Source organism: Ovis aries, chromosome 26 (genome assembly GCF_016772045.2).
Source record: "Ovis aries strain OAR_USU_Benz2616 breed Rambouillet chromosome 26, ARS-UI_Ramb_v3.0, whole genome shotgun sequence".
NCBI classification, from domain to species: domain Eukaryota; kingdom Metazoa; phylum Chordata; class Mammalia; order Artiodactyla; family Bovidae; genus Ovis; species Ovis aries.
Window position 1 is genome coordinate 24,003,198 of NC_056079.1, and position 16,874 is coordinate 24,020,071.

Below are 16,874 nucleotides of genomic sequence, written 5' to 3' on the forward strand. Positions count from 1 at the left end.
CTTTTCCAGTGAGTCAACTCTTCCCATGAGGTGGCCAAAGTATTGGAGTTTCGGCCTCAGCATCAGTCCTTCCAATGAACACCCAGGACTGATCTCCTTTAGGATGGACTGGTTGGATCTCCTTGCAGTCCAAGGGACTCTCAAGAGTCTTCTCCAACACCACAGTTCAAAAGCATCAATTCTTTGGACCACCAGAGAGGTCCCTAAATACATTCATTTGTAAAGCAACTGTTTTATCACTAGTGGGAATAATCAATTAGTAAATATGATGAAGACATAACTGTTAAAAATTCTAGTTAGATACTGTCAAGGACTCAGAGCTTAAGACTAGCTTTCCCAGTAAAAAAGAGAACTCTGTGTGTTGCTAGAATAGGATGAGCTATGTTTGATGCCCATACTAAGAGTTGTCCTAAGTCCTTTACACACGGGATCTCGTTGGACATTCATCACAACTGTGTGAGGTAGATGGTTTGCTCCATTTCACATGGGGACACTGAGGCACAGGAAAGTGGCTGGCAGAGCCAGGATTCACACAGAGCAAGTGATCTGGGGGCAGTGCTCTTTGCCTGCTTAGTCCGCTCAGTCATGTCCGACTCTGCAGTGACCCCATGGAATGTAGCCCGCTAGGCTCCCCTGTCTGTGGGATTTCCCAGACAAGAATAATGGAGTGGGTTACCATTTCCTTCTCCAGGGATCTTCCTGATTTAGGGAAGTCAGGAAACTGGGTCTCCCATGTCTCCTGTATTGCAAGCAGGTTCTTGCTGAGCCATCGTGGGTTCTCTTAACCACCCTGCAATCCTGCCTCCAAAGAGAAGTGACTCTCTGTTGGTTGAAGCTACCTCTGCCAAACTGACAAGTGCCCTGGTCTCTGTAAACATCCTATACCTTGGAAATGATGGATTTAGAGACTGTCCACAGCCACCCCCCCTGCCTCCAGCACCTGTGGAAATGCCTTCTAATCCACTTTGGACATTCACAATGTACCTTGGCATCTAAATGGTTCTGAATCCTGCAGTGATGATTTGTTTGCTCTGTGCTTAGTCTCTTAGTTGTGTCCAGCTCTTTGTGACCCCATGGACTGTAGCTCACCAGGCTCCTCTGTCCATGGGGATTCTCCAGGCAAGAATACTGCAGTGGGTTGCTGTGCCCTCCTCCAGGGGATCTTCCCAACCCAAGGATCGAACCCAGGTCTCGTGCACTGCAGGTGGATTCTTTTTAAGCTTTATTTAATGCACTTTCTCAAATTTAGAACCTCTTAAAAGTAAAATAGAGGAATATGTCTCAGTAACTCAGGAATGCTTCATGGAGCAGTTTGGGAAATCCTGAAAGGAGAGTGAAAAAGTTGGTTTAAAACTCAAAATTCAGAAAACTAAGATCATGGCATCTGGTCCCATCACTTCATGGGAAATAGATGGAGAAACAGTGGAAACAGTGGCAAACTTTATTTTTTGGGGCTCCAAAATCACTGCAGATGGTGACTGCAGCCATGAAATTAAAAGACACTTGCTCCTTGGAAGAAAAGTTATGACCAACCTAGATAGCATATTAAAAAGCAGAGACATTACTTCGCCAAAAAAGGTTCATCTAGTCAAAGCTATGGTTTTTCCAGTAGTCATGTATGGATGTGAGAGTTGGACTATAAAGAAAGCTTAGCACTGAAGAATTAATGCTTTTGAACTGTGGTGTTGGAGAAGATTCTTGAGAGTCCCTTGGACAGAAAGGAGATCCAACCAGTCCATCCTAAAGGAAATCAGACCTGAATATTCATTGGAAGGACTGATGCTGAGGCTGAAACTCCAATACTTTGGCCACCTGATGCGAAGAAGTGACTGCTTGGAAAAGACCCTGATGCTGGGAAAGATTGAAGGCGGGAGAAGGGGACGACAGAGGATGAGATGGTTGGATGGCATCACTGACTCAATGGACATGAGTTTGAGTAAACTCCAGAAGTTGGTGATGGCCAGGGAGGCCTGGTGTGTTGCCGTCCATGGGGTTGCAAAGAGTCAGACACGACTGGACAACTGAACTGAATAGAGTTAGTCTTTGTGTTTAGAATGAAATTCACTTCATGCTAAATTATTTCTTGTGTTTAAAGATGGAGGGGTTATTTCTTTTTCAAAAAGTTTACTTTCGGCTGAGCTGGGTCTTCACTGTTGCATGCCGGCTTTCTCTAGTTGCAGTGCCTGGGCTTCTTTCTGCAGTGGCTTCCTTTGTTGCAGAGTGCAGGCTCTAGGGCATTCAGCTTCAGTAGTTGTGGTTCCTGGGGTCTAGAGCACAGGCCTGGTTGCCCTGTGAATCATCCCAGACCAGGGATCGAAACCATGTCTCCTGCATTGGCAGGTGGATTCTTAACCACTGGAGCCTTTGAATAAGATATTTCTTACTTGAGCTTAAATATTCAAATAGGGTTTCTAATACCCAGTGAGTTTTTTCATGTGTTCAAACCCATATTTTAAAGGGTCACGTGCTTTCTAAACCTCTTCCAATAACTCCACACCCCTCCCTACTAGGTGCAACCATGCAGGTTCTGCTAGGCGATATTCTTCCTCCTTCCAGGACTGCTGAGTAACAGTCATGGGCAAGGGAAACCCTGAGCATCTGAACCCACCATTTGTGGGACACTGTACATTCAAAGCAAACTAGGAATCTACTTCAAAAAGCTCACAGCTAAACAGGAGAAATAGCCTTGGGAGGGAAGGATACATACATGTGATGGGTAACGCATTTGTAATCGTCACTGGGGATATCTGCTGGTCCGTGACCTACTCAGCAAGTGTAAAGAACTCCAAACTTATTGGCAAAGAAAAATGAGGCCTAAAGTGGGGTTTATGCTCCTTGTTTCTTTCCAGTTCAGGAGGGTTAGCGGTGGCACTGAATCTGAGGACTTTGCTTTACCTGGACATGGCTGTAAGAGCCAGCCCATCCATGGGGGTCACACCTCATTTCCTTACTCTTTTTTTAAAAATTTTTTTATTGGACTATGTTAATTTTCAACATTATGTTAGTTTCAGGTATACAGAAAATTGGATCAGTTATACACACATATATACACACCTCCATTCTTTTTCAGGTTTTTTGTTTTTACCATATATTACAGAATATTGAGTAGGGTTCCCTGTGCTATACAGTAGGTCCTTCTAGTTATTCTGTATATAGTAGTATGTGTATGTTAACCCCAGTCTCCTAATTTATCACTTCCCCCATTTCCCCTTTGGTAACCATAGGTTTGGTTTTGAGAGCTGTGAGTCATTTTTAAAAAATTGATTAATCAATCTGGCTTTGTCTGGTCTTAGTTGCCCAGAGCAGGGTCTTTTAGTTGTGGCAGGTGGGATCTAGTTCCCTGATCAAGGATTGAACCCAGGCTCCCTGGCATTTGGGTCACAGAGTATTAGCCACTGGCCTACCAGGGAAAGCCCTGTGAGTCTGTTTGTTTTGTAAGTAAGTGCATTTCTATCATTTTTCATTAGATTCCACATATTGGTGATATCATTTGTCTTTCTCTGACTTAGTAGGATAATCTCTAGGTCCATTGGCACCCCTGTCCAGTACTTTTGCCTGAGAAGTCCCATGGACGGAGGAGCCTGGTGCGCTGCAGTCTATGGGGTCGCAAAGAGTTGGACGTGACTGAACGACTTCATTTTCACTTTTCACTTTCATGCATTGGAGAAGGAAATGGCAACCTACTCCAGTGTTCTTGCCTAGAGAATCCCAGAGACAGGGGAGCCTGGTGGGCTGCTGTCTATGGGGTCACACAGAGTCGGACATGACTGATGTGACTTAGCAGTAGCCATTCATGTTACAAATGGCATTATTTCATTCCTTTTTATGGCCGAGTAATATTCCTTTGTAAATATGCACCACATCGTATCCATTCCTCTACTGATGGACATTTAGTTTGCTTTCATGTCTTGGCTATTGTGGAGAGAGCTGCTTCGAAGATTGGGATGCTTCCCTACTCTTGAAAATTCTGACCAGCACTTGGTTTAAGCTTTTCCACAGGGCACCCAGTGATACCACTTACCTTCTCAGGAGTCTTACATCAAGGCCCTCCTTTCTCCCCTGTGTCCCCAAAGCCCCAGCGCCTCAGGGCAGGGCTTGTGTGCACTGGGTCCGTCCCTAAAGGTTGTTGCTTCTGCAAGAAGCAACCGCATGCATTTCCTTTCTTATCCTTAACTGTCCTTTTTAAAAAAAAAAACAAAAAAAAAAAAACAGGGTGAATGGAAGTCTCTGACCCAGTATACACGGGTCAGCTCCTTCAGGCAGCAAATATAGACCCCTGGGGCAAAGAAAGGCCAGGAAAAGGGAACTTGCACACCTATCATAAGTTTTGGTAGGAACAGAGCAGATCACTGAGAAAAGGCTTGAAGAGACAACTGATATTCCAGCACTGACTCTCCAGCCTGAACACAGATGGGAGAACATGAAAGAGATTCTTCCATTTCCTTCCGCAACTAGAGCCACCACCATCCACCTCCTGTGGCTCAAAGTGACCTAAGACTAAAAACAGAATATAGTGATTTCCTAACTGATAAAACTGAAACAAAGACAGAAATAACTAAACTCTGGAAATATAACTGCTTCGTCATTTCTTTGTATTTTTTATTAAACTTTTTTGAATTAAAAAAAAATCTGCCCAGTTATGGCAATTAAATAGGAAACCACAATTACAATGCACAAACTGTGGCATGAAAAAAGAACACACACTCCATCAGAAATGACACCAAACCCTTTCCATTTTATTCATTCAAAAAGGGTCCAGTGCACAAGTGTCAAATATGAGCACTGGCGGTTTTTTTCTTGGAAGGGGGAAAAACATTTATTCTGGCAGCGCGTTTACAATTCCAGGAAGTGGTTTTGATACCACAAGATGCAGGAATAGAAACCATAACAAACTTGGAGGGCGCCTGTTTGCAAGGCAGGGACGACTTAGTTGGAAAAGATCCCCCTTTGTGCTTAGTGAATCGCCCATCAGCCAGCCTCCCCAGCTGAGTCTTCCCAGGTGTTGAAAGAGAGAATGGAATTTCCTGCATAGATGAAGAAAATTCCTATAGAGCAGTGTGTTTTCTGTATCTCCAATCTTCCCCCCTGCCCCAAAGCGAGTTCTCAAGCTTTTCTGGAGCTGCTTTTGGTCACATGACCCTCTATCAGGGTGACTTTTTTTTGCTAAAATACATGTGACACCAAGATTTCTTCTTACACTGCTTCTCTAAGGTTCAGATGACAGCATAAAGCATCACTTGTCCAAAAAGAGCAGTTATTAAGAATGTGGGCATCTATATTCATAATAAGAGCACACACTTTGCAGGGTATGTCACTCAAAGGAACATTTTTTTTTCTTCAGTTAATATGGTCCCCTGGGGAGTTAGCCTGAAGTCACTTTACCAGCCTTTTTTTTTGGTCAAAGTTGGTTAATTTGACAGTTGAAGAACTGTCTCCTGCCAATTGGAAAACTTTTATGCCCAACAATTCAGTGGTCTGTAAAGCAATTAAATGTTACCATTCAGTTTACACTTACACACACATGCACACACACACAGGAGAACTGTGACAGAAGGATTAACAAGGTGAATCTCGTGACTGTTCCAGAAGAAAATGAAATTGCAAATTGGAGGTGTCATATTCAAGTATTAAATGCAGAACTAGTCTGATCCCATTTGATTTTATGATTGTAAGAAATCATGCTTGTTTGACTAGAGGTTCTGGAGTTCATAAAGTTAATTCCTGGGGCACAAAACAATCTACAAAAATTGATTTCTGGTGTATTTTTTTTTTTGCAATGCAGCCACTTCTTTGTTATTTTTTAAATATGTGGAGACATTGTATACTGTGGCATTCCAAGAGACAATACTTTATAGAAGTAAACGAATAATACCACTGACTAGTTTTTCTTGCCTTACACTGGAAAGAAACAGTTTCACACTTTTTTCAACCAACATGCAGAGGCGGCAGATGTAAACAGTCGTGCACACTTTTCAAAGAATGTGTTACTATTGCAGTAGATGCTGTTGGCCCCGATGAGGAGGAGGAGAGAGCAGTTTGGTTGGTTGGCTTTTTAGGTTTTACGTCATGGAGATTTTAAAACCAGGGTTTTACTAGTTCTTGGCAGTAGACCATCCAATCAGAGGTTCTGTATTTATAAATAACCAATGTGGGCTTGTGCTCTCCAATTAAGCAACTCACTATCTTAGGGTCTGATACCAGCTTTCAGAGAGCTCTGCTAAATTTCACAGACTCTGTTCTAGGGGGCAGTGGGGGGGTGGGAACAGGACCTATTAGCAGAGCTCTTTACATGCTTTGGAACTGATGCCTGACTAAGCTATTGCAAGACTCCACTTTTCCTTGGATATGCGGATCCCTTAATCCCCCTCCCCTGAAGAATCTTAATCACCAGGCCTCCATCAGACTATCACCCAGTGACCAGGGACCTTTACTGAAAAGGTGAGGAGGAGCTATTGCCCGAAACACATGTTTAAGGTTCTTGATGATTATTGTCAACCTCTATGAACCAACACTGAAGCCATGAGCAAAGAGATAGGTATCTTCTTTTTTTAAATCTGTGAAGGCTTAAAGAATAAACAACACGTCTAATACTAAAGTAAGAAATCAGCCCCGTGTTGGCACAGTTCTCATCAGAATATTGCACCCAGTGTCAACTAATGCTAGAAGCTTCAAACTGTATAAATTTAAATGTATTTGTGTATTATAAAAATAAAGATAAACATATACATATTTTACACTAGTTATGGAACAGCAATGAATGGTCAGTCGATCCCTCTTTCACATTTAACAGAACTGAAATCTGAGTGCTCTGAATACTGCCACCTGTACTGGAATTATGGCTTATATGTGCACGGAAAAAAAAAAAAAATCCCTGAGAAGCCATTCGACTTTATTATTTTTTCTTTTCTTCAAGTAGCGCTCTCCTTGGAGGATCACAGTTCTGAGGTTCAGGTTGTCAAACACTTGCTCCATAGTCTCTCCCGTCCTTTTCCCCCCTGCAACCTCCCCGCCTCATCTACAGGCTAGGTGTGCTCCCTTGCACAAAAGCACCCTGAACACACATGCACGCGAATTCACAGAACACGCCTGGGAGTGTGGAGGGCTTGCCAGGTACAGAAGATGGTCCAGGTGCATTCTGATGCTATTTTCTCCATGGAAATCCCACAGCCGTAGAAGTCACTGGTTTCTGTGCTTTTCCCCAGCGTTCTTCCTATGTGGGTAGATGAGAAGAAAGCACAGAAATGAACCAGGGAAATGGAATGACATTCTCAATTATGAGACTAGCAAGCGATAATTTTTTTTCTGCCACAGATTTTCATATCTACTTCTAGAGCTCTGTGTAAAATAGTAAATGCAGACAACTAATGATCCTACAAAGGAAACAGGCTTTTTCACTAGAAAGCTAGTCAAACATTTCTGTTCATGACATTAAATTCAGACATAAAGTAAGAACTAGATAAATTAGCCATAACTACCTATTCCACTGTAATTTCACAGCTTAACTAAGAACCCTGAACTCCAAACACAGCACTGTTCCCTTTCAAGAAGCACACGCAGACACACTAAATAACTCTCTACAAGTAGGAATACATACTGAAACGTGAGAATGAGTGTCAGTCCGGACTCAAAGCGTGATTTTACTTAAAGACTGTCAAACTAAAAGCTGGAGTTAGATGAACAGAAAATGAAGAAGCTGCTGCAGGACCAGCTAATTAAAGTTTAAACTTTAGTCGCTCAGTCGTGTCTGACTCTGCGACCCCATGGACTGTAGCCCACCAGGCTCCTCTGCCCATGGGGTTTTCCGGGCAAGAACACTGGAGTGGGTTGCCATTGCCTTCTCCAGAGGATCTTCCCGACCCAGGGATCGAACCCGGGTCTCCCATACTGTAGGCAGACGCTTTACCGTCTTTAAACAAAGTGCCATTCAATTCAGATAACATGGTTAGATGAAAACGTGTGAGATGCTCCCATCCCTTATTTTAGCTTTCCTGTAATGCATGACGTGATGACGCATAAGTGCTTGGCAACATTTAATAGATCCGCTTCCCCTACCCTCCACCCTGCATCTCTTTTTCAAAACTATTTATTTATTTGGCTGCATCCAGTCTTAGTGGCAGCAGGTGAGATCTTCGGTCTTTGTTGCAGCATGCAGGATCTTTAGCTGTGGCAGGTGGGATCTAGTTCCCTGACCAGGGATCGAACTTGGGCCCCCTGCACTGGGAGCATGGAGGCTTAGCCATTGGACCACCAGGGAAGTCGCTGGCATCTCTCTCTCAATGCTGCCTGACTTTCTGGAAACTGATAATTTAGTATCTACCTAACACACAAGAATCGGCTGAGAGCATAGGATCAATAACGTCACCAAAAATAGGCAGCTTCTATTCTCTAGGTACTTACTACACGCCAGGAGTGGCCGCCTTCACCATAGTGCGTTATTTGATTAATCCTTAACTCTTAAAGCTCTAGCGGGTAGGCTCTGCCTTCACTGAAAAGGAAGCTAAGTTTCCAAGAGGTTAGATAACTTCCCCAAGGGCACACACCAGTGAACAGCAGGCCTTTAAAGAGGGTCATTTGACTCCGAGGTATGCTTGACAGCAAAAAAGCAAGGCTGGAATATGTGGGGCCCTCGGGGTAGTTTCATGTGTCTTTGGCACCGAGCCATGGGGACTTTCAGAAGGCCTGTTAATATAGTCAGCTTCTCAGCAGAGAAGGTTTTGAAAACTGCCTCAAAATCAAGTAACCATACATCGAAGTGTAAAGAGGACAGCAGGGTGAAAACATCACTCCAGCCAAGCAGTTTACTCTGGTGCAGCGAGTTCTGGCTTCATGTGGGGCAGGTGCTACGTCATGTTTTTCTCACTGAATCCAGCAAATCTTGAGAAACACAGACAGTTGTGTCTGGCCGCCTGCTCCCCTGAGCCACGCGTAAGACTTGAGAAACACAAGGATACGTAATCAAGGGCACCCAGAGGGAATATTCCAGTGTTCAGAGAAAAAGGAAACCTGGTTTGAACATTTTTCCACATGGATATCATTTTTCTTGTTTGGGTGCTGAGGGAAAGAGAAGAGCTGTCAATCACTAACCACCCCACCCCCACCCCCACCCCCACCCCGCCACCTCTCTTTGCTCTTCCATCTCAAACTCAGATCTCATTCGACAAGATCCACCTCAAATGCTCCCTCTGGGGTTCTTCCCAATTCTCTGGCAGGGTTCTTTCTCCTCTGTGTCCACAGGGCCTTGTTGATGCACCTGTCATTGCAGGTATCACATTTTAACTGGAATTAGACACAGGTTTCTCTGGTTGTCTTTGGTTCCCATTCTCCCCAAGGAGGCTATTATATTCCTGATTTGATTCTTAGAGTCTCTGTTATTTTTGTACTGTCAACACTTGGCACAGTGCTTGTTATTGTTGTTCAACTGATAAGTCATGTCTGACTCTTTGCAACCCCATGGACTGCAGCATGCCGGTTCTTCACTATAGTCCTTCACTATCTCCCAGCGTTTGCTCAAATTCATGTCCATTGAGTCAGTGATGCTATCTAACCATCTCATCCTCTGCCACCCTCTTCTCCTCCTGCCCTCAATCTTTCCCAGCATCAGGGTATTTTCCCAATGAGTTGGCTTTTCGCATCAAGTGGTCCAAGTATTGGAGCTTCAGCATCAGTCCTTCCAATGACTATTCAAAGCTGATTTCCTTTAGGATTGACTGGTTGGATCTCCTTGTAGTCCCAAGGGACTCTCAACAGGCTTCTCCAACACCACAGTTCAGAAATATCAATTCTTTGGCGCTCAGCTTTCTTTATAGTCCAATTCTCACATCCATACATGACCACTGGAAAAACCACAGCTTTGACAATAACAGATCTTTGTTGGCAAAGTGATGTCTCTGCTTTTTAATATGCTGTCTAGGTTTGTCATAGCTTTCCTTCCAAGGAGCAAACATCTTTTAATTTCATGGCTGTAGTCACTGTCCTCAGTGATTTTGGAGCCCAAGTAAATAAAGTCTGTCACTGTTTCCATATTTTCCCCTTCTATTTGCCATGAAGTGATAGGACCAGATGCCATGGTCTTAGCTTTTTTTTTTTAACGTTGAGTTCTAAGTCAACTTTTTCATTGTCCCCTTTCACCCTCCTCAAGAAGCTCTTTAGCCCCTCTTCACTTTCTGCCATTAGGCACAGTGGCCTCGTGGAGGGCAAATACTCAAACATTTGCTGAATGAAGGAGGAATAGGATGGCATGAGAAAGTCTCGGGCAAAAGACAGCCATGCTGTAAGAGGGGGAGATGAGAAGGGTGGAGGAGATGAGAAGGAAAGAGGGGCTGAGCACAGTCCGAAGGACTGATGTTGGCTTCTCAGGGGAGGGGACACGTGACCTGGGTCACAGGGATGATGGGTGTCATCAGGTAGGAGAGAAGGGGTGGCAGCTGGCCGTGGACTGAGAGCCGGCTGGAGGCCAGGTGTGGCTGACCCTTCACAGTAAGGGAGTGTCACGTGTCAGAAGCGGGGCTGGGGTCAGCTTGGGAAGCCTTGTGGGTCTTGCCCAGGATTTTGAACTTGAACTGTAATCACCAGGAAGCCATTCAAGGTTCTGCAATAGGGAGCAAGGTGATGGGGGTCTGCTGTTGAAAGATTGTATTGGTTTTGAGGACAAAGAGACCAGCAAGGGGGAGGCAGGTTGAGATACCCACAGGGATCTTGGCAGAGACAGGACGACTACAAAGCACAGGCCGAGGATAGAGCTCAATGGCCAGCTTCACTCATTCAAGACACACTGATGTGGGAAAGTTCTGCACGTAAACTCGGGGAGCTGAATAGATGGAAACAATTCCTTAAAAAAATAATATGCACTGACAAGGTGGGGCAACAAGTCACAGTGGACAGCCGAGTATGGGAAGAGGGGGAGAAGAGTGAATAGACCTCCCCATCCCCAGCCTGGCAGTGGGTGCAGGGCAAGGCCATCCCTGGAGACGGGAGGCACAGACCCTGAAGGGCTCTGGGGCGGACACACTGCACACCTATGGAGACCCTGGCACATCCAGGGGAGCTGCCACATAGCCCACAGATCCCACAGAAGAAAGGAGAGGTCAGCGTGGGAGGCTTGACCCCAAATCCTCCCAGGTCACAGAATCTGCCCTTCCTGGGCTGTGACAGCACACTCGGTGTTTAGGAGCTTAGGCTGAAGTGATGCCATACCATGTTGTATTAAGCAGCTCTTTTCTGTCCTCTGACGCTTTGCTCACCCCGGAGGGGTGGCCCCTCCCAGCATCAGCTAGTTAGTTCCCAGAGACAGTCAACAACTCAGATGCGAATATGTGCTTCTCAACTCCACACCAGGGAATCCAGAGTCCACACCCCTGACCACACCCTTTATCGAGAGCCACACTCCGGGCCACTATCCACCTGCTCTAATCATTCCAGGGCCAGGCTCCACATGACTCGGGCGGTCTTTATGCCCCAGAGCCCGAGGGAACCGGCCAACCTTGCACCTGCCCCCTGCCTTGCCCGCATGTTCCCACAGAAACCACAACAGGGGCTCCTCGCACAGCTCCTCCCCCGCCCTCGGCCTCCTGACCCTCCAGCTGCTTCTCCCTGTATCCTTGGGTCCCCCATACCCCGCCTGCCCCCTGCTCTAAGGAACTGTCATAAACTGTCTTCCCCGCAGCAGTGCTTTCCTGATGGGTTGGCCTCACTATATCTCCATTTTTCCATCCCCACAATGTCAATTGTCCAGACATTGAAAATATGAAAGGAAGGATCCCACCTGTCTCTTTATCCCAGGAATGCACGGTTAGGACACTGACGTTACTAACTAGCTGTAGGTGGCCTCATAGAACCAAGTGTACTTCACCTTGACCCCTTCACAGTGGTGGGCAGGAAGGCGAGCCTGCTTGCTCTCTGCACACTCAGCACACATGCTCACCTGCTGTGCACAGTCACCTCATTAATACACTAGACGGTCCTAGGTAAGTCAGTGAGTGGATTTTACTCAAGCATCTATATTTGGATTTTGAAATTTTTAAAATTATTCCCTTTATAGGTCATCCACAGTATGCATACTAATATTTCTAGTAGAAATAACAGCTGAATTTATTGAATGACACTCAGTGTAAGGAATAATGCTAAATGTCTCCCCTGCAAAGGTCTCTCTAAATGCACCGAATGACCCCACGAGATGGTGCTGCTATGCCCTGCACCTGTCATAGCCCCAACAAATCACAGGATTCAAACTTGGAGGCATAACTCCAGAATCCATCAAACAGGCTTGGGAAAATAAATACCAACACTGCTTTTAAAAAACCTATTTGCTGTGTTAATCAGCTAGAGCTTTTCCTGATGTTATGTTCCTGCATTACGTGAGATTTTTAAAAAATGACTTTTTTCCAAAAAGGATCTAAGGTTACTGATATATGCATTATAGTAAATCAGGCAAAAGAATCAAGCAATTTTCTTATTCTTAAATCCCCAACACACCTTGATTCTGGATAAAAGATCTGTAATCTTAAAGTGTCCAGCTCTTTGGAATCTCTTCATCCCAAACCCATCCTCCCACTATTTCCCCCTAAACTCTCCAAGTCCTTAGGAAGCCCGTATCTATTTAAGAAACCCTCTCTGCTTCCCAGAGACTTACCCTTAAAAATTGGTGCTCCTAAAGTCACAGATTGGGTACAGTAAAAATGATGGCATAAGGGAAAGAAGCACTATCTTTTCCACTTAATTGTCCAAGAAAGTATGGAGATACCTGAGCAGAGAGGGAACAAATTCCAGTATCAATGTGGCGGATGGGAGACTAAATAATCAGAGAAACACTGTTCCTCCCAGCCAGTGACAGCAACAAGGCAGGGAGCTGTCTTACTCCTTACAGAGAACAAAACAAATCAATGCAAATCAGTGTGACACGCCCCACAGGCAACCTCCACATTTCAGCCTCTTTTCCTTGTGAAATATCATCCCATCCCCACCCTGAGTTCAGTGAAAAATTCTCCATTGTGATTAAGTCAAATTCATCCATTCCTTTAAAAAAAAAAAAAAGTTTTTAATCAAGTCCATACTAACTGATCTGAGTGCATTTAAACATACTGTGCCCATCTAGTAAGATAAAGACCACAGAATCTTCTTCATCCTACTTTTTACAAAAGCTTATTTGAATCGGTCTTAAATATCCTTGTCTTAACAATGTAACTGCCAAAATTCCTATGCAAAGTAATCATTCTACACTGGAGAATACTTGCAAACAGTAAGTAGCTGGAATCTGACTCAAATTGGAATGCTCCAGTATACACGCAATAATCCAAGTTTGAAATGCAGTCTCAGCCTTGTCTTTTATCATCAGGAGTACCTTATCAGGAGACCACATGGAAGAATGTAAGTTGCACTCCAGTTTTTTTAATTAATAGTTTTTATTTTATATTGGACTATAGTTGATTTACAATATTGTGTTAGTTTCAGGTATACAGCAAAGTGATTCAGTTTTACATATACATATACTGATTCTTTTCCTATTTAGGTTATTACAAAATACTAAGTGGAGTTCCCTGTGCTCTATATAGTAGGTCCTTGTTGGTTATCTGTTTTAAATATAATAGGGTGTATATGTCAATCCCAAGCTCCCAATTTATTTGTATCCTGCAACCTCACTGAATTCACTGATGGGCTCTAGTAGTTTTCCGGTAGCATCTTTAGGATTTTCTGTGTAATATCATGTTATCTGCAAATAGTGGCAGTTTTATTTCTTCTTCTCCTAGTTGGATTCATTTAATTTCTTCTCTGATTGCCCTGGCTAGCACTTCCAAAACTACGTTGAATAATAGTGGCTTGTCTTATTCCTAATCTTAGAGGAAATGCTTTCAGTTTTTTGGTACCACTGGGTGGCATTGTGAATGGCTGGTGCAAAGCCTTCCTGTTCCATTCTGTGTTTGAGTCCTGTGCCTCAGAAATTAACCACGCCTCTTCAAATAAGGAAAACCCCCTTGTCATTTCCTGTGTGGTGAATCTCTCCAGTTCTTCAATTACTTCTTCTTCCTCTTGTCTCTATTCACCCCTTCTCTGGACCTCCAACTCCATCAGGTCTTCATTACTGAGTTCTTCGTGTTGTACAGCAGGAAGTTCAATGAAGTCATCTTCTTACAGATCTAGCTTGAAATAAAGATGCTGTACTATCGCACTCTGTACAGCGACAGTGTCAGTCGCTCAGTCGTGTCCAACTCTTTGCGACCCCACGGACTGTAGCCCGCCAGGCTCTTCTGTCCATGGGATTTCCCAGGCAAGAATACTGGAGTAAGTAGCCATCCCCTTCTCCAGGGGATCTTCATGACCCAGGAATCAAACCCACGTCTCCTGCATTGGAGGCAGGTGCTTTACCACTGAGCCAACGGGGAAGCCCTGCTCTTAGTTAAACATTTCTTGTATCTTCTCTATCTGTTCCTCTATTCTTTTTCCGAGATCTTGGATCATCTTTACTATTACTCTGAATTCATTTTGAGGTAGCTTGCCTATATCTACGTCACCTTAGTTGTGCCGGGGTCTTCTTCATCTGGGACTTGTTTCCTGCTATTTGGTCTAACTTTCTTCACTGTGGTTTCTGTTTTCCAGGACTGTAGTTCTTGCTTCTGCTGTGTGCTTCATGGTGGATGAAGTTGGTCTAAGGGGAGAGGTGGGCAGCTGTGGGCTCAGGAAGACCTTAGGCAGCCTGTCTGCAGATGGGTGGAGCTGTGTTTCCATCTCTTTGGTTGTCTAGCCTGAGTCATCCCAGCCTATAGGCTGTTGGGTGGGGCCAGGTCTTGGTGAAAAAATGGCAGCCTCCAGGAGGGCTCATGCCTATGAGTACTCCCCAGAACTACTGCTGAGAGTATCTTTGTCCCCACAGTGAGCCACAATCCCCACTCCACCCCCCACCACCTTCACAGGAAACCCTCCGATAGCAGCAGGCAGGTCTGGCCCCGGCTCTTGTGAGGTCACTGTGTTTTACCCTGGGTCCTGGGGCACATGAGTCTTGTGTTTTCCCTCCAAGAATGGAGTTTCTGTTTGCCCCAGTCCTGTGGAATTCCTACAATCAAACAAAGTCTTCAAAGCCAGATGCTCTCAGGGCTCCTCTTCCCAATGCCAGACCCCCAGGCTGTGGAGTCTGACAGAGGACTCAGAAGTTTCACTCCTATGGGAGAACCTCTGCATTACAATAATTTTCTACTTTTGTGAGTCACCCACCCAGGCAGGAATGGAATTTGATTTGATTGCAATTGTGCCCCTGTTCTACCATCTTGTTGTGGTATCTATATTTGTCTTTGGAGCTAGGATATCTGTTTTTCGTAGGTTCCAGTGTTTGGTTGTTGTTGTTCAGCAGTTAGCTGTGATTTTGGTGTTTTCATGAGATGGAGTGAGCATGTGTCCTTCTACGCTGCTATCTTGTCTCTACCTATTGAATGTATCTCTCATATGTCTTAAGGTAAAAGACATGTCTTAGCTATATTTATAGCTAACCTTCTAGATCCCGTCTTTTAAATGAAAATCAGTAGACAAATTGAGTTAAACGGCAGTTTTTCAGAATATATACTTTGATTAAGGAAGGAAATCTCTTTGTAAATGAAAAAGAGAAATATTCTAAGGTATCTAAAAATGAAAGGCAAACAGCAAGCTGCCATTTCCCCAAAGAAGTTCACACTTCCCTTCCAAATTGGAATTTTAAGTATTTCAACCTGTAGAGCAATAAAATGGAGACAGAAATTCAGAGATTAAAGTTCTAAAAATAAATTTCTTCTAGTTTCTCCTTGCTTTCCCCACTGAAAAAATATTTTTACCCCCTCTGATCCCTAATGACCAAGGCTCAGTACCCCTTTAATGTCCAGATTAAAGGTCAGTGAGGTTGCCTCTCAGAAGTTCTGAAGGGGAAATGTGAGGGATGGATATGTTAATTAACTAGATAATGGGAATCCTTTCACAGTGCATGTGGATATCAAATCACAATGTACCCTTTAAGTATCTTACAATTTTATTTATCAATTTTACCCTAGTAAAGCTAAAAAAAAAAAAAAAAATCACTGGTTGCCAAGGGTTAAAAGTGGAGGCAGGGATAAACAGGGGGAGCACAGAGGATTTTCAGGACAGTGAAAATATTGTGTGTGATACTGCAGTGTGCCCATGAAATGTACAACACCAAGTGTGAATCCTAATATAAAAAATGGACTTCAGGTGATAAGGAGGTGTCCATGTAGGTTCATCACCTGGGACAAATGTTCTCCTCTGGTGGGAGATGTGGTTGGTGGGGGAGGCTGTGTGTGTGTGTGGCTGGGGGATATATGGAATCTTTCTGGACCTTGTGCTCCATTTCACTGTGAACCTAAAACTGCTCTAAAAAAACTAAAGTCGGGGTTTTAAAATATTGTGCCCTATACTTTAAAAGAAAAAGAGTTCTGAAGGAACTCATTTCTCTCCGAGAAACACCATTTCCCTTCTATCGTTCAGTAAACAGAGGGGGAAGTGGGGGAAGCAAGTCAGTTCACTGCCCTTAGACAACACTGGGCCAGGGATAACAAGTGTTCATATGAATTTCTTTAAAACTCACAAATCTCTTTAATACCAACACAGCAGGGAGCAAGGCCATTACTGAAAGTGGCAGTAAAAATATTTATTTTCTGCATAGAACCGGGTATTGTATTAGACAGAAGTAATTGCATGTGGGCATGAAATTTCTCTTTGAAATGATGAAAATGTTCTAGGAGGAGACTGTGATGACAGTTGTCCAACTCTATAGATACATGAACCATTAAATAGGCACCTTTTATGCACGTATACAGATAAAGCTTTGAAAAATGTATCAGAATCCATATTCTTTAGGATGAGAAGTTTTCAAAGCAACCTAGCAAATCTGCTACTAAATGAAC

At 43.9% G+C, this 16,874-nt stretch overlaps 1 protein-coding gene across 2 annotated transcripts in view; it reads right to left on the reverse strand.

Annotated features, from left to right (window-relative positions):
* Window positions 1-4,715: 4,715 nt before the first annotated feature.
* Window positions 4,716-16,874, reverse strand: part of MFHAS1 (multifunctional ROCO family signaling regulator 1) — a 111,277-nt gene continuing 99,118 nt past the window's right edge. The window contains exons 3-4 of one of the 2 annotated variants that reach the window (XM_027962666.3): window positions 12,629-12,739; window positions 7,200-7,210 (exon numbers count right to left, since the gene is read on the reverse strand). In XM_027962666.3, coding sequence (XP_027818467.2) covers window positions 12,712-12,739 — 28 coding nt within the window. In that variant the 3' untranslated portion in view covers window positions 7,200-7,210; window positions 12,629-12,711. Of the gene's footprint in view, window positions 7,211-12,628; window positions 12,740-16,874 lie in introns of both variants that reach the window. The other variant, XM_015104587.3, reaches the window with a different exon arrangement.